General features: G+C 43.0%; 1 protein-coding gene across 2 annotated transcripts in view; it reads right to left on the reverse strand.

Annotated features, from left to right (window-relative positions):
* Positions 1-2866: 2866 nt before the first annotated feature.
* The window catches only part of abcc2 (ATP-binding cassette, sub-family C (CFTR/MRP), member 2), a 67195-nt gene continuing 46693 nt past the window's right edge, over positions 2867-23368 (reverse strand). For both annotated transcript variants that reach the window (XM_063191525.1, XM_063191524.1), the window contains 11 exons: positions 22294-22513; positions 21022-21176; positions 17877-18032; positions 17008-17207; positions 16468-16594; positions 15889-15990; positions 15438-15581; positions 8942-9100; positions 7847-8013; positions 5499-5693; positions 2867-3604 (listed from right to left, as the gene is read on the reverse strand). In XM_063191525.1, coding sequence (XP_063047595.1) covers positions 3427-3604; positions 5499-5693; positions 7847-8013; positions 8942-9100; positions 15438-15581; positions 15889-15990; positions 16468-16594; positions 17008-17207; positions 17877-18032; positions 21022-21176; positions 22294-22513 — 1803 coding nt within the window. In that variant the 3' untranslated portion in view covers positions 2867-3426. The remainder of the gene's footprint in view (positions 3605-5498; positions 5694-7846; positions 8014-8941; positions 9101-15437; positions 15582-15888; positions 15991-16467; positions 16595-17007; positions 17208-17876; positions 18033-21021; positions 21177-22293; positions 22514-23368) is intronic.

Raw genomic sequence — 23368 nt, forward strand, 5'->3', positions numbered from 1 at the left:
GAACCTATACACCTTCAGACTAATTAGAGACTGTTTATCATTTGAAGGAGCCAACATTTACCTGCACTCATTAATTCTCTCTCATGTTGGCTACTGCCTAACTGCATGGTCACAGGCAGGTCTCTCAGTAATAAGACCACTGGAGAGACTCTACAACCGTGCACAAAAAAATCTCAGCTAAAAGACCAATTAGAGCCCATCACTGTGATGTTCAGCAGGACCTGAACATGATGAGTTTTGACAATTCTATAGCTATGTCAAATATTAATTTGATATATATGCCTGCATGGCCAAGCCCCCCAAGTGCTCTGTGATCTAATTAAACCTTTGCAGGCATGTGGGAGGTCCACCAGGGGGGGCTATAGCAGGGAATTGCAGGATACCGTAAAACCCATCGTAAAACATCCTTTTCGTCAGTCATCATTCCTAATTAAAGGAATTCATTCGTGGAATAGTTTGCCCCTTGAAATCAAGGCCAATCACAGTCACGGGTGGTTCAGAAGTCAGAGTTTTATAAAGAACAACCGGGTATGTAGTCATGTGTGAATGTGTGTGGGTTGGGTGGGGTAGGCTGACTGAGTGTGTGTTTGGTGATTTTAAATGTTTTTGATGGGTATGTGTGTGTGTGTGTGTGTGTGTGTGTGTGTGTGTGTGTGTGTGTGTGTGTGTGTGTGTGTGTGTGTGTGTGTGTGTGTGTGTGTGTGTGTGTGTGTGTGTGTGTGTGTGTGTGTGTGTGTGTGTGTGTGTGTGTGTGTGTGTGCGTCCATGGCACTGTGCATAAGGTAGGTCAGGTAGAAAGGTAGGAAAGGATTGTACATTTTTAATAATTAGTGAATGAATGAATGATCGAGTGACTGGACATGCATATATAGTAAGTTATCTATATGTGTATGTATTGGCTGTCTTTTAGATTGAATGAATGACTGGAGAGGATGCTCTTCAAAATAAAAACTGTTTTTTATATTTTATTTTAAAAGCCCTTCTAGGCACGGGCATTGGGAATTAGTGAGGGCTATAAATGCTATGAATGCTATGATGCTATTCTGTTGGGCTTGCATAGCCTACACATCATCTATCAAATAAGCCAAACTGAACTGAACTGAACTGTAACAAAACCTCAGGGGACAATAAGATTTGCTCTTACTGCAGAGGATGGTGCAAAAAGTGGGAAAAGTAAAAAAACATTTAACAACCAATCAATCTATCAAAAATGTATTTATATAGCACAATATCACAACTATACAGCTGACTCAACGTGGTTTGAAATACACATCCACATTGTCACATTCACACACCATGTGGAGGTTGCTGATATGCCAACTCCACCCCTCAACACGCATGAACTCTTATTGACTGCCGTCATCCCAAAACAACCAGGACTACAACTCTGCTTTAGCCAGGACTTTTATTGCACTGACTGTTTTTCACAGTAAACAGTATATCACCTCTTGTACCACTGTGTGTGTGTGTGTGTGTGTGAGAGAGAGTGATTGTTAAGAGGGGGGGCACACACAGGGGGGACACACTTCAACTTGACCCTGGATTTCTTCCTTGGACTATGCATGGCGACTTTGGCACCTGGACACTTTGGACACTTTTTTCAGTTTTTGAATCATGTGTGTGTGTGTGTGTGTGTGTGTGTGTGTGTGTGTGTGTGTGTGTGTGTGTGTGTGTGTGTGTGTGTGTGTGTGTGTGTGTGTGTGTGTGTGTGTGTGTGTGTGTGTGTGTGTGGGAGAGAGAGATCTGACCTTGTGAATATATGTATGTATGGTGAATATACTGTATGTGCAATGCTGTGTGTAAAGTCTGTATTTATGTATGTATGCTACTAGACACCTTAATGTCCCTCAGGATCAATAAATGATACTCTACTACAACTCTACACCAGTTTTGGAGGTTACCAAGAAGGTGCAAATTGTCTGTGGTTCACGTGAGAAACTGCTCTCACACACACAGCTAAATAAATAAATAAATGAAAACTCTAGGTAGAGAAATTCTGAAGCACTCAAGGTAATCACTCTTTTGCTTTTTATTTAATGCCTACACGTTTCATGTCCTGAAGAAGGCCATAAGGGCCAAAACGCGTAGGCATTGTAGCCAAATAAAAAGTAAAACAAATTGTAGAGATGGGTTTTGAACTAATGCCTGACTTGCATATGATGTGTGTGCTGGGAGGGGTGGTTGGAGGGGGGGTGGATGCAGCATTTGTATGTGTGTTTTCTGTCTATTTGTGTCTATCTGTGTTTATATTCTGTTTTTTACCCTGTGAGACCAAAGGCAATTTTAATGCTTGCATGGTAATGAAGTATAATCTAATCTAATCTAATCTAACCTTGAGTGCCTCAGAATTTCTCTACATGGATTAAATTCGAGAGCCCCTACACTGATGAGCACCAAGGGAAAAAGGTGAAGACCCAGAAACACTCCAATTACATGTTTGTGTTAAAAGGACACTGTGTGAGATTTTTAGTTGTTTATTTCCAGAATTCATGCTACCCATTCACTAATGTTACCTTTTTCATGAATACTTACCACCACCATCAAATTCTAAGTATTCATTATGACTGAAAAAATTGCTATTTTTATACATGAAAAGGGGGATCTTCTCCATGGTCAGCCATTTTGAATTTCCATAAAGCTGCAAAAATGACTGTACTTGGGCCGTACTCGAAAATAATAGTTTATTATTTAGTAAACTTTCATGAAAAAAAAATCAAATTTGGCAATAGGCAGCCCAGCTTCAATTTCCTGTTCCCTTTAAATAAAAAATATTATTATTATTACGGTTATTATTAGGGTTATTATTATTATCATTATTATTAGTATTACTAAATAAAAATAAATAAATAATGCAATAGAAACGTAATGTGTTCCCCAATCACGGGTGGTCATATTTATTTCAGTAAAATATAAAATTAATATATAAAACAGTAATAATAGGCCTAAAAGAGGCCTTGGTTTCACAAGAGCATATTGACATCGTCTCGGCCACACTGTAAAAAACACCGGAAAATATATTACAAACAGATCAGCAGTTCAATAACAAATCAACAAAAAAGATGAATGAGACTTAAATACTATGTCACATACAAATACCAGTTTAAATGCCAGATTTGGCAGTGGTACAAATCTGGACCATAGGCAAACAAAAAAAGAGACAGTGAGGGAGAAAGAGAGAGAGAAAGGGGGGTGGGAGAAAGAGAGAGAAAGAGAGAGAGAGAGAGAGAGAGAGAGAGAGAGAGAGAGAGAGAGAGAGAGAGAGAGAGAGAGAGAGAGAGAGAAGGAAGAAGAAGAAAATCAAGCATAGGATCCCCATGTTGTCCAGCTACTATAGAACACTGTGATCCAAAGGGGAAATCCCAGCATCCTTTGCCATGGTATGGTCATAGACCAATGATACAGTAATAGACATGTACCATATGCAGGTTATAGTGCACTGTATTCAACCGAGGTGATTCCAGCATCCTTTGCCATGGTATGGTCACTGTATTCAACCGAGTTAATTCCAGCATCCTTTGCCATGGAGAAGAAATGTCCTTGCTTTTTGAAGAGAGCGCTTGGCGTATCAAACTCCACAATCTTACCAGCATCCAACACCATCACTCTGCAGAAAACACACAGGAAAAAAAGACACTTTTGTCATATCTATCTCGCTTGAAAAGTAGAAGGTTCTTTCAAGTAGTTATGATATTTACTGCTGGCCGTAGTTTCATTGTATTAGCATTTCTATTGGTGTAATTATGTCTATTTACGTATGTGTCTGTACCGTTAAGTCAAACAATGTGCTTGGTGTGGTAATTATATCTGTGTGTGCCCATGGTAACCTTTGTCTTTTCTCAGAAAACAATTTGTACAGTTTGGTTCAGTTTTTCTTTCTTACATCCGGCTACACATACGGCTGCTTTTTTTTTTAGCTTTAAATCAACAGCTGCCTTCTCCACCCACCCCTCCCCTATTGGGACAACCGATAGGTGCTTTTTTTAAAAAGCGGTCACTACAAAGGCAGTGCACAATGCCATGGCCTTTCAGGTGATAATGAGAGTGCATGGGAGTATGCAGAGAGAGAGAGAGAGAGAGAGAGAGAGAGAGAGAGAGAGAGAGAGAGAGAGAGAGAGAGAGAGAGAGAGAGAGAGAGAGAGAGAGAGAGTATGGAAAGAAAGGGTAGCAGAGGGAGTTGGCATGATAAAACACAGAGGGCAGAAGGAAAGAAATAAACAAAAAGTGAGAGAGAGCAAGACAGAGAGAGAGACAGAGAGAGATAGAGAGAGAGAGAGAGAGACAGAGAGAGAGAGAGAGAGAGAGAGAGAGAGAGGGAGAGAGAGAGAGAGAGCTTTGTAAACCCAAACACCTGCATCCTGACACCTTTCATCTCAACAGCATCTCAGTGCATTAATGCCCATCGATGCAGTGCAGAGTGTAGAACACCCTCTTGGCCACAAACATTTTAGTGTCTTGCAGTGAGTTTTCTTTTGGGGTGACCACCTTATCATTAAGGTTACATTATCTGAATGGTAATAATAACAATAGAAAGATTCAACTGGCATGATATATCTGAACGGCTTTCTAGTCCTTGGCTTTTCCACTTCCACTAGAGTTAAGCCACCATGATGGATCCCTGGCAGGGCTAGACTGGTCATCTGGCATGCAGGGCAATTTCCTGGTGGGCTGACAGTCCTCGGGGACCGATGCTTCTGGGATTTTTGGGTTTGTTTTTATTTTTCCCTGAGAAATCAACATACAATTTAGATGGGATGGTCTACTGGTGTACTTTTGATATATAGACAGTGGACTAACTGTCATATTAGAGTGTAGTGGAGAACTGGTCTATGCCAAAAAAAAAAATGCCCGGGCCATTTTTTTGGCCCCACCTTGCCCTAATACCAGGTAACGCTGCATTGGAATAGTAATGATAGAAGACATCCTTAGTGGAAGTCGAGAGTAATAGAGATACCAGTGAAGCAGAGAAGCTTAATTAGTCTAGAACAGTGATTCTCAAAGTATGGTCCGGGGACCACTAGTGGTCCGCGACAGAGCTCAGGTGGTCCACAAGGGGATTTAAAATTTTCCAAGACAAGCTAGCAGTAGGCTATATTTGTAACAGTATTGTAATGCTATAGCTGAAGTCTCATTTTCACCACAATAAGACAGACTTGAATAAAAGGTATGTGATCTGCATCGAAATTAGCAGTGTCAAATTAGCACCCGTCAACTGTCAATTCAGTTAACAGGTGGTCCTTGAACATTTTTGGGGGGACTAAGTGGTCCTTGGTCTGAAAAAGTTTGAGAAACACTGGTCTAGAAGGAAATTAAGTTAAGTGAGGGAATTTCTGACGTTGTGAGTCGTCATTTGCTTACTAATGATTTGTTTAAGCATCTCCTGACTCAGAAAGGTAATTAACTAATTTTTAATCCTACCGTGTTTCTTTAAGGGGTATTGAAGGTCTCTGAGTGATTGGTTTACCCTTTTTGGTGTTGGTCTTTAAAGTAGTGTGGCTTACCGCGAGCTGTCCAGTATGGTGTTGAGTCTGTGTGCGATGGTGAGGACGGTGCAGTCGCTGAACTCCTTGCGGATGGTGGTCTGGATGAGGTCGTCTGTCTCCAGGTCCACGGCGGCCGTGGCCTCGTCCAGTATGAGGATACGAGACTTGCGGAGCAGAGCCCTGGCCAGGCACAGTAGCTGACGCTGGCCAACACTGTGGACGACATCATAACACAGTTACATACTATACAGTATACCCATGCACACACGATCACATATGCTCACACAGGCACACATACGCACACGCAGAGGTTGTATTTGGGGTCTCAACTACAATTCTAAAATGTTAATGACAAAGGAAAATGACATCAGATTCACGGGTACCATAAACTCCTTATTTTGGGGTAATTCAACTACATTATGTGCTGACATTTTTATTTTAATGGGATATTGAGACTACTGGTTGGTGGACTTAAATATGGGCAAATATGGGACAGTGAAAATGTGCATTACCAATACTAAGTGGAACTGCTTTTCCTTTTTAAAATCTCTGAAGCTACTTCTGCACAGCCTGGGTTTCTCCCAAAGGATGCTTTGTGGCAATTTAACTTCCTTTTTGGTTTGAAGTGTGAATTATTCCATCAAAGCAGCTCTCCCACACTGAAAAATATGGCTGACGTCCCCAGAGAGGCACCTGGTTCATATTCTCTCTTTAGTGGGGTCTCTCCTTTGTGGATTTGCTGCATTCAAGAAAAGGTGCAAAGCCCCAGTTACTGCCTCTCACTTTGTGGATCTGCCCCATTGTAATAATAATAATAACTGCATTTGTATATCACAATATCATACAAGGCATGCAGCTCAAAGTGCTTAAAGGGACACTGTGCAGGAAATGGTCAAAAAGGGTACTGCAACTATGCTGCTCATTGAAACTGGGCTGCCTATTGTCAAATTTGATCTTTACATGAAAGTTTACTAAGTAATAAACACATATTTTCTAGTATGGTCCAAGTACAGTCATTTTTGCGGCTAAAAATGGCTATTTTTGGAAATTCAAAATGGTGGACCATGGAGAATATCCCCCTTTTCATGTATGAAAAGTGCAGTTTTTCCAGTCATAATGAATACTTAGAATTTGATGCTGGTGGTAAGTATTCATGAAAAAGGTAACATTAGTGAATGGGCAGCATGAATTCTGAAAATAAACGACTAAAAATCTCACACAGTGTCTCTTTAACAAGTGGATAAACATCAATGTTAAACATGAAAAAATTAATGGAGCGAGGTAGAAAAGACAGACAGAAACCAGAAAGAATAGCAAGAAGACAAGAGAAGAAACTAGACAGCATAGAGAAAATAAGTAGATAGATATATAAGTAGATGTAGAAATTAAATAAGGAGTTTAAAGAAGAGATAAGAACTGTAGATATTAGGGTTAGGCCCAGCCTAAGTGATAAATAGTCACAGTGAATGGGGCACTCAGATGTGGCACCTGGTGGCAACAGGGGTGAGGAAAAACTCCCTTTTCACTTGATTCATGGTTTTTAGGGGGAGCCATGATGCACCCTCAGTCAACATAACAAGGAGACGAAGGAAGCTATGTACCATACAGGAGACGAAACACTCTTTATCTAGCCATCTAATTAATGATACATTCGGCCAATAATTAAAGTGCCACAAAGATACTCAAGATAGCTGTCCCTAATCAGCTTGTTAAGCCTAATCATGTCTCACAGCACACAGAGAAATCAGAATTCTACTCTTGAACGGATTCCAAGAGAGAATGTTGTGGCAGTTCTACCCACTTTAGGGCCCTAGGCATGGAGCTGCCCTTATAGACATCGGGCCTTTTTGAATTATTTTTGCTGGCATTTACCATGGCTTGGCTGACTACTGGGGCGCCCCTACAGTGGGCCGTTATGGTGGGGCCCCAGGCAATTGCCTAGTATGCCTATTGGTAAAACCGTCTCTGAAAGAATGCATTATTGAAGCTCCAAGGCAACAGAAGGATGAAACACCCACTCAAGGATGGCTTAGCAGGCAGCTGTTTGGCAGCCCAGTATGCCATCAAAAAACATAAATAAATAAAAAACAACAACAAAGAAAAACACAAAAAAGAGAAAAATGATAGGACTGGCACGGCAGGCTGGACTGGGTTATTGTTTGTGTGCTTGGGATCTCACATGTGCTCTTCAATACCACTCCCTGACCCACTACCTCCACCACACACACACAATAAAAAGCTTTATTTTTTGGTAACCTGGACTCTCTATTTCACTGAACACCCCTAACACTCGCACGCACGCTCGCTCGCTCGCACGCACGCACGCACGCACGCACGCACGCACGCACGCACGCACGCACACACACCTGAGGTTCTCTCCTCCCTCGGATATCTCGTACTGGAGGCCCTCTGGCAGGCCCTTGGCGAACTCCTTCAGGTGGGAGAGCTCCAGGGCTCGCCACAGATCCTCGTCGCTGAACTTCTCAAATGGGTCCAGGTTCATCCGCAGGCTTCCCGAGAACAGCACCGGATCCTGACCAAGGTACGTGAAAAACAACCACAATCAGAATTAATATCGCAATATATTATATTAGGCCGTTTTATGTGTTGGTATGATACTTTGTGTACGTAACTGAGGTGTGATGGTTCAGCTAGTTGTTTTTGTGTGAGTGGTATGGCGGTTTGTTTTAGCTAGATATGATGGTTCAGGCACTCCAACAATAGCACCGGATCCTGACCAAGCCCAGGGATTAAAGCAAATAAATGCCGGTTATGCATCCGATCTAGCATCCCCCTGTCCTTCTAAAGACAATGTTGCCATGACTCTACCCTCAGTACGGAACATACATTGGTTCTATGCAAGAGTGGAGGCATGGCCGGCGAGCCAGGCATAGGCAATCGCCTAGAGCACCAAATGCCTTGGGGTCTGCTAGTTATTGTATCTGTGGTGTGATGGTGAGGTTAGTTGATAGACCTGCGGGATGATGGTTCAGCTTGGTTAGTTATCGTGTTGGTATGATAATTCGGCTAGTACTTGTACGATTGTTCAGCTAATTGTTGCTGTGCTAGTGGTATGGCAGTTTGTTTTGGCTAGTGATGATGGTTCAGCTAGTTGTGATACCTGTGGCATGAAGGTTCCTTTTGTTTCCGCTAGTTCTTGTATCTTTGGTATTATGGTTCCTTCCTATTGTACCTGTGATATGGCGTCTTTTTGTTTTGGCTATCCGATGTTCCTGTGGTAGGATGGTTCAGCTAGCTACTGTACCTGTGGTAGGGTGGTTTGGCCAACTACATGGTTGTACATAATATGTCAAGCCGGTGTTTGTTATTGAATCTAAGACCTCAAGGTCGAAACATCATGCCATTGAATCAATCAAAAGAAAAAACAACTTAAAGAAGAAAAAATCTATAGGAGTGTACGAATCTTTTTACAAAAAAAATAAATCAGCCAGCTGTTGTACCTGTGGTATGATAGTGAGGCGGCTGCGGAGGTCGTGCAGGCCGATGGCGGCGATGTCGATTCCGTCGATGAGGATCTTCCCGTCCGCCGCCTCGATGATGCGGAACAGGCAGTTGGTCAGGCTGGACTTCCCTGCTCCAGTGCGGCCCACGATACCGATCTGTATAATCACACACAGATGGTCTAGTGAGCACACGGACACACATGCACGCACACACTCCTGCACACAGACAGACAGACAGACAGACAGACAGACAGACAGACAGACAGACAGACAGATACGCGTGGTCAAGCATGACAGACAGATGGTGTCGTAAACGCACACACACACACACACACACACACACACACACACACACACACACACACACACACACACACACACACACACACACACACACACACACACACACACACAAACACACATCTCACAGTACCGATGTGAAATCAACAGCCCTCTGGGACAGGAAAGCAATCCTGCAAACACGATGCTGCGCTCATCTGGCTCTCATCCGCCATTTGCCTTCTTGTTTTCCTTTCCCTTACTTTCCTCATCTCATACCACCTTAATCGATATAATCGCCCCTTCTCATAAATAGGCACATAGACCATATTGATTCACACACACACACACGCACGCACGCACGCACGCACGCACGCACGCACGCACGCACGCACGCACGCACGCACGCACGCACGCACGCACACACGCACACACACACACACACACACACACACACACACACACACACACACAGACACCAGTGCTCTTGTCCAAATCTGATCCCGCTATAGTAGCAGTGAATCTGTTTACATTCTCAGTACAACAAACCAACATAAGGAACTTGAGTCCACTTCACACACTCCCACCAGGATTTACATCAATGCTGCAGGCTAATAACAAACAGTCACACCACCATTTTGACAATCTTAGAATGTCAACTCTAAAATGAAGCCTCCATCACACCCTTGATTAGATACTAGGGGTGTAAATAATCATCAAAATGTATCGATATATCGTGATATACACTCACCGGCCACTATATTAGGAACACCCGTTACAACTGCTCATTGAGGCAACTTTCTGATCAGCCAATCACATGGGGGCAACTCCATGCATTTGTGCATGTCAACATGGTTGAGATGATCTGATGAAGTTAAAACCGAGCATCATAATGGGGAAGAAAGGTTATTTAAATGACTTTGAACATGGCATGGCTCTAAAGGCTTGATTTGAGTATTTTAGAAAAGACTGATCTACTGGGAACTTCACACACAACCATCTCTAGGGTTTACAAAGAATGAGCAAAAAATGAGCAGCGATTCTGTGGGCAAAAATGCCTTGTTGATGGCAGAGGTCAGAGGAGAATGGCCAGACTGGTTTGAGCTGATACAAAGGCAACATTAAGTCACATAACCACTCATTACAACTGAGGTATGCATAAGAGAATCCCTGATTACACAGCACCTCAGATCTTGAGGCAAATGGGCTACAGCAGCAGAAAATCACATTTGTTGCCACTCCTGTCAGCTAAGAACAGGAAAATGAGGTAACAATTTGGACAGGCTCACCATAAACGACACTAGAAGATCGGAAAAATGTTGGCTGGTCTGATGAGTCTTGATATCTACTGCAACACTCAGGTGGAATAGTCAGAATTTGGTGTCAAATAATCGAATCGCATCGCATCGAATAATGAGATTAGATATCAATATTGTATTGTATCGTCATGGAGGCTGTGATTTACACCCATATTACTTCGTAGATACCCGTTTCCTAATGGCCTTCCACACACTTTATACCGTACCTTCCTCCAGGCCTGTGGCCATATGCACCAAGATTTTCGTGGATTTACTGATTAACCCCTTAAGACGCGGCTTTATACAATTGCTGTTACCTGTATGGTAATGACCAAGTCGTGGTGCATTACTAAAGGGCCTGTGTTGTGTCATAGTATTGTAGTGCTATGGTAGTTACATTTCAATGACTATTACAGCGTGCCACTGGAGGTACGGCGCGCATTAAGGGGCTACGCTTTGCATATGTGAACATCTGCAAAGCTAAGTACATTACACTCCAAAATATTTAGATGTATCAATACAATAAAAACAGGTGTTCACACACATTCTCGTAGTATATCTCATTTAACGTGAAGTAACGTGAGGTCGAGAATAAATTGAGTTCGGAAGCGCACATCTCATACAAAAGACACCACCAAAGAACGCCAAAGAAAGAGAAGAAGAAAGAGGGGACAATGCCCCCTTAGGAGACCGAAGCTGAGCACACTTCTTTACATGGTGATTGATTTATCTAACTCCACTAGACGATGCTTGGTTGTACTCTACTCTTCACAATCTCCACTTCACAAGGCCACAAGGACTTATATGCAGAAAACAAGACATTGCAGACTGCGGCCCTCAATGCCATGTTGGATTCAATAGACTGCTCAAGAGCACTTGAGGTGCGGGAGCATCGGCGTCGTTAGACCATTTTTACCCGGGCACGTGCCCTGTTATGGATCTGCGGTGCCAGGGTCAATGGGCACTGAATTTTTAATTAATTAATTTATTTATACCTTTATTTTTTTATTATTTAAGTCTGACTCATCTGGTAATCTACAGAATACATGCTTGCATTATTTTTTTTGTTAAAATAGGCCAAGACACTTAAGTTAGAATTTAAGTCTGACACGGACGCAGCCTGCCCTACGCCTAATCAGAATCCACTTGCCGCCACGGCCACTCGCACTCATGTAGCCGGAGAGTTGCCTGTTGACTAATACACAGAGCCATGCAGGAGTTTTTCATACTATCTTTAAAAATCACGACAGGCCTACTAGTTCTCCTAGTGAAGACACACTAAAACATTGATTGTAATACAACCTAGTTATTTGACACCCTGAAGAAATTGACTATTTGAATTACGTGGTGAATTGCATGGTGCCCCCCCTCATTGGCCGACCGCTGCAATGAAATGTGACGAATTGAGGAAGAATCATTCTTCTTGATAACGAGATTTGGGCAGCACATGAAAATGTTGGCTTTTTGAACCGAACCTGACCAACACATCGACCATTCACTCCGGCCGGTGTGAAGTGAAGTAAACAGTAAGCGTCATTTTTTTGTTATCATCTGTAAACTAAGCATAGTATGTCAATCAAATGTGTAGAACATGTTTCATCTTGCGAAGGACCGTCTCTCTGAAGTGGTGTTAGCCTATGTGGTCACGTCTGTCGTTATGCTACAGTAGCCAGGCAGTTCGCTCATATATTAAACTGTTACTGTTTAAGCTGGACCTGTTGATCGGAGAAAGATCACAAATGTCGGCTTCACCAGCTATTTGCCATGTTGTGCTGTTTCTCAATTCTTTACGTTCGTGTTTTCAGGGGGTGATGATCCCGTGATGGACTACCCCAACTTTTCTTGTCAGATTTGTTAGCTAGCTATCGGCATATTTTTTGACATCTTGACAAAGTTGCCTGCAACCAATGGCCCCGATGTTATAGCCTACACTGTAACAAATAGCTGTTTATTTACGGCAATTCTGCAACAGCATTCTACTGTTTTTCGAAAAAACAGACAACTACTGTGAAAATATTACTTTGAGTCACATATTGAGCATAAACAGTAAGTACTGCACAATAGCAGTATTCGCCATTGTGGAAAAAACTAGAGATGCACCGGATCCTGATTTTTAGGATCCTGCCGGATACCAGATCCACTGCTTAAGATCCTGCCAGATCCGGAACCGGATACCGGATCCTACAAAAGGGTTGAAACATATAGTCTACTCGCACACGTGGGCCCTTTTTATTACGTTGGCGCAAACTATTTTTTAGACTCATTGACTTATTGCCACACTGCCTGCAATAGCCGCTTCCAAAGGGATTTCACTCCATGCAGTGATTGGGGTTGTGAAAGACTGAAAAGCCTAGGCTAGACATGCACTAGGCAGCACCATTGAAACCCATTCATCCTCCACTTGTCCGTGATCACCATCAAACTTCAATACCACCTGAAGAACTGAAGTCATTCTGACTGGTTAAAGATTATCTGATACTATCAAGCATGATGAAACAATTTCTAAGGAAACTACAATACTTAAAAAGTGCTTGATGCAGCAAAGTGTGAGTAGCACATGCATTTTGATAGTGATGAAAGTGTGAATGGCTGAAACATTTTAAGAACTTGTAACACTCTTGCAACAAGCAGCCCCTTCTAAACCAATCTGCTAATCAGTGCCTGGCCTCACCTGAGTAGGGCTGTTATGCCATTATTCAATTACAGGCGTCACCTGCCAAGGGCCTGATGACTCTGGTCACATGGTACTCTTGCACCTGTATATAAATCTGGACTATCAACACTTCAGTTGCTTGCCTGCCTGCTGGCTTGCCTACAAGCTTGCTTACAGGCTTGCATACTTTCCTCTTCGTGAAAGCTTGCTGTATGTGGCATCATTTGTGGCATTGTTGCATATAATATGCCTGCTGCAAATTAGGCATTGCTTTGAGAGCTAGCTTGTAGTGCTGCTTGGTGCAAAATATTTTTTTAAAGACTGACCAATGCTATATTCATCATTGGCTCATCAAGAGATACAGTAAAAAGCCCACCTTGCACACTATCATTGTAACATAGCACTGCATACTCATTTATTCATTCATTCATTCACTAATTTTATTCATGCCCACACTTTCAAAGGACCACTGCAAACCATTTTCTCAATACAGCATAGCGCCATAGTATCATGCTCAAGGCACTCCAGTCATGGTGAACGATGGGAGGGTGGGGTGGTAACATGGCCAGGGTACCACAGTTATGGAGAATGATGGGTGGGGTGGGAAGTTGCCATGGCCATATTCATGAATACAACTATGACCCAGTATTTGCCTGTCATCACACAGTACAATTCAACTTTTTAACTGAAATATACTGTTATTTTACTCATACTACTGCATAAATATTGTAGAGCACTTTTAGTTTAACAATACTAATACTGTGAACGTTCTGTAGAGTACTGTTATTTAACAGTTCAATTGCTGCTGAAAAAATGTTATATACTGTGATACATTAAACAGCAATGAGCTGTATTTGATTTTTGGTGTGAAATAACAGTAGAATTACAGGTAAATATAATTGCCAGTAACTGCCGCTATTTTGCAGGGAAATTTTCTTAGAGTGTAGGCTACTAGCGCCCTATAACGGAATACAACACTCGTAGCTGGAAGCTGTTTTGTTGGCTATGCTGTTGCTTTTAAAAATAGCCCAGCGCATGCTTAAATAAGCCATCGTCCAGGCAAGTTGGAGGCTGGCTGGCTTAATGCAGCCCAAGCACACGTTGGTCTCAGAGTTGAAAATGAACTATTCTGAAATGATTCTCATTCTGGCGTTTGCTGCTCGAGTGGGCTTACAGACAAATGCACAGACATTAAGGGGGCATGATGACATGCAGGTGGTTACTTTAAAGACAGAGTGGTTACTTTTTAAACATAATGCCGTGAACACAGCCAACTATTCGATTGAATGCATACGCAATGCCCATGTGTTATAGGCCTACTCTGGCTCCCCCTCTTGACGTGAACATGCACCGGTCCGGCACACACAGACGCGCGCGCACGCACACACACACACACACACTACAACAAGAAACTGATAATTCATAGCTTGCATATATATAGAAGAATGCCCTGTTTTTGTTATTCAGTTTTGTGGTGTGTCAGGTATGTAGAGTTATGGAAGAAGTAGGCCTATGTTGTACTAGTAGGCTAGTATTTAGCTATTTTATGATATTTTGCTGGCATTGAATTATTTGTTATCTCAATGACCGGAACTAGATAACAGCCTACTGTATTAGTTAGCCTATAATTTCAATTCAACTCAAACAACATTGTTCTTGTAGATGGACATCAGAAAGTTATTCTCTCGGATATCGCAAGGATAATTATGCTCGCGCTTTTGCGCGCTCGCATTTCTTTTTGGTGCCCTATTGTGCCCCTGTATAGTATTGGGTCTACTGACGCCCCTGTGCGGGAGCCCATATACTACACTCTTCTTACTGGTGCAGTATGGAATTTGAAACAACCATCTATTCTAAAAGGCTGTTAGGTGATTAAATTGAGACAAACTGAGCAGTATAAAGCAATGTCCCAGACTGATATTAACCCATTAAGACGCGACTTCATAAATTTGTTGTTACCAGTATGGTAATGACCAAGTCGTGGTGCATTACTAAAGGGCCTGTGTTGTGTCATAGTATTGTAGTGCTATGGTAGTTACATTTCAATGACTATTACAGCGTGCCACTGGAGGTACGGCGCGCATTAAGGGGATAATAACCAGAGGTAGCCAAAGTAAAAGTAGAAGTGAATTTATGGTGCCAGTGCAACACTAGCACAAGATATTACACAGCGGTTACACCAGTTCTTCCTGGTCTTGTAAAGTCTGGTAAAGGCGGATGTGTCATTTTGCTACAGAACTCTAGTCTTCATATATACACATACCTTCTCTGTGCTGTCGATGTCGCAAGTGATTCCGTGCAGGACCAGGTCCAGCTCGGGGCGGTAGCGGACCTTGAAGTCCTCAAATCGGATCTTGCCGGACTCGGGCCAGCTTTGGTCTGGCCGCTTATCTGTGGTCCAGGCAGCCTGAATAAACAAGATGAAGGACAAAATGCATTCAGCTAGTTTCCGTGAAGATTCTGGTTCATCCAACTTGTGTAATTCTTATGTGATTCAATTATGTATGTAATTCTTATTCAATTCATGTTCAATTTGAGAACTACTACTGTAGACATCTTTTGTTTCTGAACTTCAAGACAGATTTAACTTTTGTGTGGTTGCTAGGACATGGCGCAGGCCACCATCAGGACAGAATTTTGCAGTTCTTTTTGACAAGTTGTAATCATTTCACTAAAATGTTGAAGGCTCTTGTGCGCAAAAGTAGAATATTTACCTCGTTCTTTATCTCTGTGTACTCATCCACTCGTTCCACGGCAACAATGTTGGTCTCCAGCTCAGAGGTCATTCTCACCAACCAATTTAAAGTCTGAGTCACCTAATGTGCAAACAGAAAGAGTCAACGAAGCTGTCAAATAAATTAAATATGTTTTAGTGTAAATCTCATTGTAACTTCGTTGTGAATGCAAATAAATAGTGACAAGTGGACAGGGGTGTCAAAAATACAACTATTAGTGAATGTATGGTGTAAGTACAACACTAGCACATAGCTGTTAGTAACATAACTTGTTACACCAGTTATTCCACTGTTCCTAATGAGGTGGTGGATACATTGTGGTGTAACTGAAAAACGTAAACACGTAAAAAGAAAAGCCACAAATTTAATACAACCAGCGCAGAATGAGGCACACTGGTAATTAGTAAAGTTAACGGTGTTGGAAATAATCTGTTGCAGGCTTTGCTTTAACTTCTTTTACTTTTGACACCTCTGAAAGTGTAGGCAGCAATGACAATTGATCTATGCAAACAAAATAAGCTAGCAGATTGGGGTCATTAGGTGGAGTGAGAGACTTACGTTCAGAGCGTATGAGATGGACAGCCCGACGAGGCCACTGTTCAGGCTTTCTCGTGAAATCACGGCGAACAAGGCGGAGAAGAACACCACCAGGTTTCCCAGAAACTCCAGTCGAATGGCTAGCCACCTGTCACCCATAAAAAAACGGTGTCACTACAGTGACTACAGTTAATTCACTGACCACCTAACACAGAGCCAGGCATGGCAAGAAAAAAAAAACCCTCTGTTGGCGGCCAGTTATTAGAAACAGAATGTGATGACAAACTGGAGAAGCACCAAGAGAGGGCAGCAGCCATTACAGTTGCATGCAGCAGAAGCAGGAGCACTGTTCCGAATGCAGTTAGGACATGTAATTACACTGTTAAAGATGTCATTCAAAATGGCGGACTTGGAGAAAATCCCGCATTTCATGCATGACAAGTGTAATTTCCCAGTCATAATGAATACTTAGAATTTGATGGTGGTGGTAAAATATCTGAATACGCGCACCCAAGGCCTTAATTTCTCAATCCAGTCTGTTCTCCCCTGATTGAAGCCCACCTGTTGGAGACGATCCATGGGTAGACACTCTTGAGGTTCTCGTCCATGGTCTTCTCGTTGTGCATGAGGAAGCGCTCCTGGTGTCCATAGGCCCGGATGACCGACAGCCCGGCAACAGTCTCCCCGAAGTGGGAATAGATGGGGGAGCGAGACACAGAGTCCAGACGACGCAGCTGCCTCGAAGTCGCCACGTAAAACCTCTGTGGATTTCAGCACATGTGTGCAGCCATACACACACACATACACACATACATGCACGCACGCACACATGCACGCACACACAGACACGCATACACACACATACGTTCCCATGTGCATTGTGTGTGAATGTTTTTTGTGTGGCTTGTGTGTACCGTACATGAGCATGCATGAGTTATGTGCGTGCAAGCATGTTCCTTTTGTGCCGTGTGTATTATTGAGAGATGCACTGGATCCTGATTTTTAAGATCCTGCCGAATACCGGAGCCACTGCCTAAGATCCTACCGGATCCGGAACCGGATACCGGATCCTACGAAAGGGTTGAAACACATAGTCTACTCGCACACGTGGGCCCTTTTTATTACGTTGGCTCAAACTATTTTTTAGACTCATTGGCTTGCTGCCAAACTGTATGCAACGGCTGCTTCCAAAGACCTTTCAATCCATGCAGTGATTGTGGTTGTGAAAGACTGACTGAAAAGCCTAGGCTACGTAAAAACTAGAGATGCACCAGATCCTGATTTTTAGGTAACTACCGGATCCACTGCTTAAGATCCTGCCGGATACGGATCCTGTGAAAAGCCCTATTATCCTGCCTTTTCCGATCCGGAACCGGTGCATCTCTAGTATTATTGAGTGTGTGAGTGTGTGTGTATGTGTTCCTTCTCACCTGTACAAAATAGTACACCACAGCCAGAGGCACGATAACGGCGATAAAAAGGGGTGTGGCCAGGCAGATTACGAACAGGGTGCCGATCACGCCCAGTAGACACAGCAGCCACGAGCGGAACGACATCGGGATCATCTCATCCACCGTCAACATGTCCTGGGGAGGGCAGGAGTACACGAATGAATGAATGAATGGATGGATGAATGGATGACGTAAGAGGGTAAGAAAAAAGGAGTGGAGAGGGGATAAGAGGAGAGGAGAAGAGGAGAGGAGCGGAGAGGGAGTAAGAGGAGAGGAGAGGAGAAGAGAGGGGATGAGAGGAGAGGAGAGGAGAGCAGAGGAGAGGAGTGGAGATGAGAGGAGAGGAGAGGAGAGGAGAGGAGAGGGGATAAGAGGGGAGGAGAGGAGCAGAGAGGGGGTAAGAGGAGAGGAGAAGAGGGGAGTGGAGATGAGAGGAGAGGAGCAGAGAGGGGGTAAGAGGAGAGTGGAGGGGGGAAAGAGATCGACATGGGAATTATTCCCGTGCCGTAAACAAGTTGCAACAGAGTGGAGACTCTGTTTCAAATATTCTACACTCCTAATTTTCTCCTATATAGTCCTATAGTCTCCTATAGTCTCCACATATAGTCCTAAAGCCTGATAAACATTTCCCCAAATGAACTGTGATTAAGGAAAATGAACACACTGCTCAATTAATCGGGACTCAGTTGTATATGGGACATTTTTTTGACTGTTTGATTGTGATGGGTATATTGTGAGCACAGGAACTTAATATAATTGATTGCATGACGAACTCTTGACTGGTGGTGATTTATTCCTTTTTTGGGACTGTGGCGCATGTTAAACCGGTGGCAGTTTCGACTGCCTCCCGCCCAACGAACTATTAAGATTTATTATTATTTTTTTCAAACCGGTGACAACGTTACAAAGTACAATAGAGGGAGATAAAGACATGGGGTGACAGAGCCTTCAGTACTTCTACTGCAAGTTCAAAAGGCAGCTCAAAGCACAACCCGCCTACCCCACACACTTCCTATGCATATATAAGCATACACATACAGTATGTGTACATATACAGTACATACTCATACATGCCATGTAAAGCAACCTTGGGTGTTTTCAATGGTGTTTTATAAAATGAAGTTGTTGTTATCTCATCTCCTCTGAACCTGTCCAGAGGAAATATGAGAACTACACATTTAAACGTACTGTACATCATCTCATCTGTTGCATTACACTAAGCTGACACTTGTATCCTAAGCAATTTACACTTATTAAGGTTCAGGGTATTGGTTACAGCCCTGGAGCAATGCAGGGTTAGGTGGCTTGCTCAAGGGCACTTCAGCCATGGTAAGGGTAGGAATTGAACCTGCAAGTCTGTGACCTAAAGGCCAGTGCTCTAACCACTGAGCCATGGCTGCCCATCTACTGTCCATCTACTGTGCACAGTTAGAGTTAAGTATATAGAGAGATCTAACTCCCTTGCCTCGCAACGACAAGATAGAAAATGTGATGGGCAAAACAAGCAATGCCGGTAGTCAAACAGATTCGAAATGAAAAATCAAGGCCACCATTTTAATTATTCAAGTTCTAATCAGCAATGAGAACAATTTATTTTATTATTATTATTATTATAATTATAATATCATCTTAATCAACGCGTAATCATTATCATAATCATCAATATAGTCAGTATTTTCAAGGTAACACTAGCTGCATCTTTGTAGTTACAAAATACCCAGAATTTCTACACATGCACTATTGTTTTTTTTATCACGGCAGTGTGAATGCCATACATATTTAATCATAATATGGCATGCTTAAATAATATAATATGTTTAGCTTATATAATACAACACAACTTGGTAATTGACTGAGGTCATACGTTTGTGGTGCTTTTCAGAGCTTTGGACCATAGTCCACTTGTACTTTTTTGTATGTCATTTGTTTTGGATGCAAGAACAAAACAAACAGAATCAATCAACTCAACACTACATAACCCATCCCCCGACACCCTCCTCAACCAAAACATTTTCAGCCACCCACACACCAGGCTGTTCACATTGCCAAAAAAAATAGCCATATCAAAACCATATCAAAATCAAGAGTTGAAAGAAAACATCCGCAAAACAAATACAGTATACAAAAAAAATGCGGAGGGCAATCCAATGTATTAACTGCTATGATTTGATGTGGAGGTTTGTTGTTGTTTTCAACTCTCTCTACGGCAGAGATATTGCCAAACAGTCATGTTTTGAAGTGAAGAATCAGTTGGGAATAAAAAGTTGATAGAAAATGGAACTGCATAACATTCACTTCCACACATCAGCAATTCCATTTCATTTTATGCAGTTATGGAACAGTCCTTGAGGTGTGGAAGTGAACGTTATGCAGTTCCATCAACTGAGGTACTACCAAGAAAAGACACGACACACGCGCTACCTTGGCCCCGCGTTTCACAACCTTTCCGGGGGTCACGGTGTTGAAGATCATTATGGGCACTCTGAGCATGTTGTTACTCCCTCTCCTCTCACACACACAGCATGTTCAGCATGACCGTTCTGGTCCCACACCGAAATTCAAACTGATTGACGCGTTTAGGAATCGGAAAAATGCTTTCTCGTTTTTTTGGTTCCTACAGGTAACACATGTTCACATACGGCACAGTAACAAGCCGGTATGAACGGCATGAACAAAAGTGGTTCACAGGTATGACTATGCACTTTGCTTGCCAACGTAACTGGTACAGGAATGAGCATCAGCATTCTGGCCGGCCTGAAAGCAGTATCATTCTCTCCTACCACCCTCTCCTCTCCTCTCCTCTCCTCTCCTCTCCTCTCCTCTCCTCTCCTCTCCTCTCCTCTCTTGTTCTGTCCTGCCCTGCCCTGGTCATATCATGTCATGTCCTTTCCTCTCCTCTCCTCTCCTCTCCTCTCCTCTCCTCTCCTCTCCCCTCCTTTCCTTTCCTCTCCTCTCCTCTCCTCTCCTCTCCTCTCCTCTCCTCTCCTCTCCTCTCCTGTCCTGTCCTGTCCTGCCCTGTCATGCCATGTCCTCTCCTCTCCTCTTTTCTCCTCTCACCCAGTCGCCTCTCCTCTCCTCTCCTCTCCTCTCCTCTCCTCTCCTCTCCTCTCCTCTCTCCTCATACCTTGGCGAAGCGGTTGACGACCCTGCCGGAGGGCGTGGTGTCGAAGAACATCATGGGCACTCGGAGCACGTTGCCCAGCAGGCGCGAGTGGAGGAGGCGCGACGCCGCGATCGCCCCGTCCGCCAGCAGCAGCGTACCCAGGAAGATGAAGAAGCCTTCAGAAGACAGAGCAAGAGAACATCATTAGCTAATCACACACACGTACGTACACACACACGCACGCGCGCTAGGGGTGGGCGATATGACGATATTAAATCGTGAATCGTGATATTGAGTAAAATATCGTCTCGAATCTGCCAAAGTGGAGAAATCGTATAGATCGTCTTGCAGTGAGGATGTTTATTATCAGCATCAGAGTGACGTTTTCTCACTTGTGTTGTTGTCTTCACTTTATTCTTTACATTATTGTATTCCAATTGTACACTTTATGAGAGTATCATCAGTGTGTTAACATTTTATTGACTGCAAATTACAAATTGCAAGTATATGAAAGTTGTTTTTTGTTGTTTTTATTTTTTGGATGGAAGATCGTGATAAAAAATCGAAATCGAGATTTCATGTTAAAAAATCGTGTTACAACATTTTTACCATATCGCCCACCCCTAACGCGCGCCCACACATGTGCGCCCACACACACGCGCGCACACGCACACGCACACGCACATGCACACGTACGCACACACACACACACACACACACACACACACACACACACACACACACACACACACACACACACACACACACACACACACACACACACACACACACACACTCCATCAGTTCTTTATCAGCAGGGGACCCAGATAACGAATTTGATTTGAATCGAATTTGATTTGTTTCTTGTTGAATGCTTGTGAAAATGATCTGGCATTTAGAGCACAAAATAACGACAACACATCACAGCGACGCCCCATCCCTAAGCAACGGTGAGAAATATGTCAGATGAATGTTTTTTTCATTTAATGGTTTGTTTCACAGCACAAATATGTCAGATGAATGTTTTTTCATGTAATAGTTTGTTTCACAGCACAGTCTTGGAAGCATGTGAAAATCAGTATCTAGACACACATTTAGTGTATTGTGACACCAGGGCCGGTTACAGCTTTAGCCAGTCCCGGGCATCTCAAAAGACTCCCATAGACACATACAATGTAATAGTGCCCAATTCTGCCCCCCTCTGTCTCCCTCTCCCAGGGCCCAGGACAATTGACCCCTTTGTCCCTCCCCTGTCATCTTCCCTGGTGCCACATCCAGTGTCTAGCCTCGTACCTTGTGCCACACCGAGAACTCCGAAGACGCCAATCCTCATGTCCCTGACGCTGGCGGGGTAAGTCTGGTTGAAATAGGTGATCGAGTCTGTGGTCCAGTCGCTCAGCCACAGGTTGGAGCCGATGAAGGCGATGTTCTGGATGAAATACATGAGGAAGACCAGCGCGGTGTAGCCCCAGCCCATCGCACGCAAGTACTGAACATACAATGAGAACTTCACCTGTACGACAAGAGAGAGAGGTGTGAGAAGAGTGAAAAACAGACCAGAGTAGAGTAGAGCAGAGTAGAGTAGAGTAGAGTAGAGAATTTTGTAGATTAGAAGACTAGAGTAGAAGTAGAATAGTAGTAGAGTAGAGTAGAGTAGAATAAAGTAGAGTAGAGTAGAGTAGAGTAGAGTAGAGCAGAGTAGAGTAGAGTAGAGTAGAGTAGAGTAGAGTAGAGTAGAGCAGAGCAGAGTACAGTAGAGCAGAGTAGAATAGAGAATGAAGTAGAACAGAGTGGAGTAGAGCAGAGTATAGTAGAGTAGCTCCTCTACTGTAGTGTGTCCTATAGTACTCTCGAAGTGAGGAGTTAACGCTGTGAATGAGGGTAGAGTAAGGTAGAGTCTAGTGGAGTAGAGCTGAGTACAGTAAAGTGGCACATCAGTGGCACAGGTGCTGGACAAAACAAAACCACTGTAATAAGTAAATAATAAATGTCCGTAACACTGTTAGTGCTCTCAGTTGTTTAACGACACAACTGGTAGCATTTAACAGTGTTGGGGACATGTACTATTAACTAGAGTTAAAAACAGCACAGCAAGAAAGAGTAGAGATGAAGCCGTTCTACAAGCATGGTATGACTGTTGATGGCTTAAGCAGATTAAATCAATGACAAGCGTTATTTACATTCTGAACCTGTGATTGACACATTTAAATACACTCAAGATAAATATATCCAGGAGTGAGCCGGGAATAATAAGCTGTTAAACTACATACAGCAGCAAAGTGGCAATGCACCGCAGAGTAGCACAACATTAGTCACAACATAAGACAGTAGATTTTAATAGGTTTCTTTGAATAAATGCAACAGGAAC

Source organism: Engraulis encrasicolus, chromosome 24 (genome assembly GCF_034702125.1).
Source record: "Engraulis encrasicolus isolate BLACKSEA-1 chromosome 24, IST_EnEncr_1.0, whole genome shotgun sequence".
Lineage (NCBI taxonomy): Eukaryota > Metazoa > Chordata > Actinopteri > Clupeiformes > Engraulidae > Engraulis > Engraulis encrasicolus.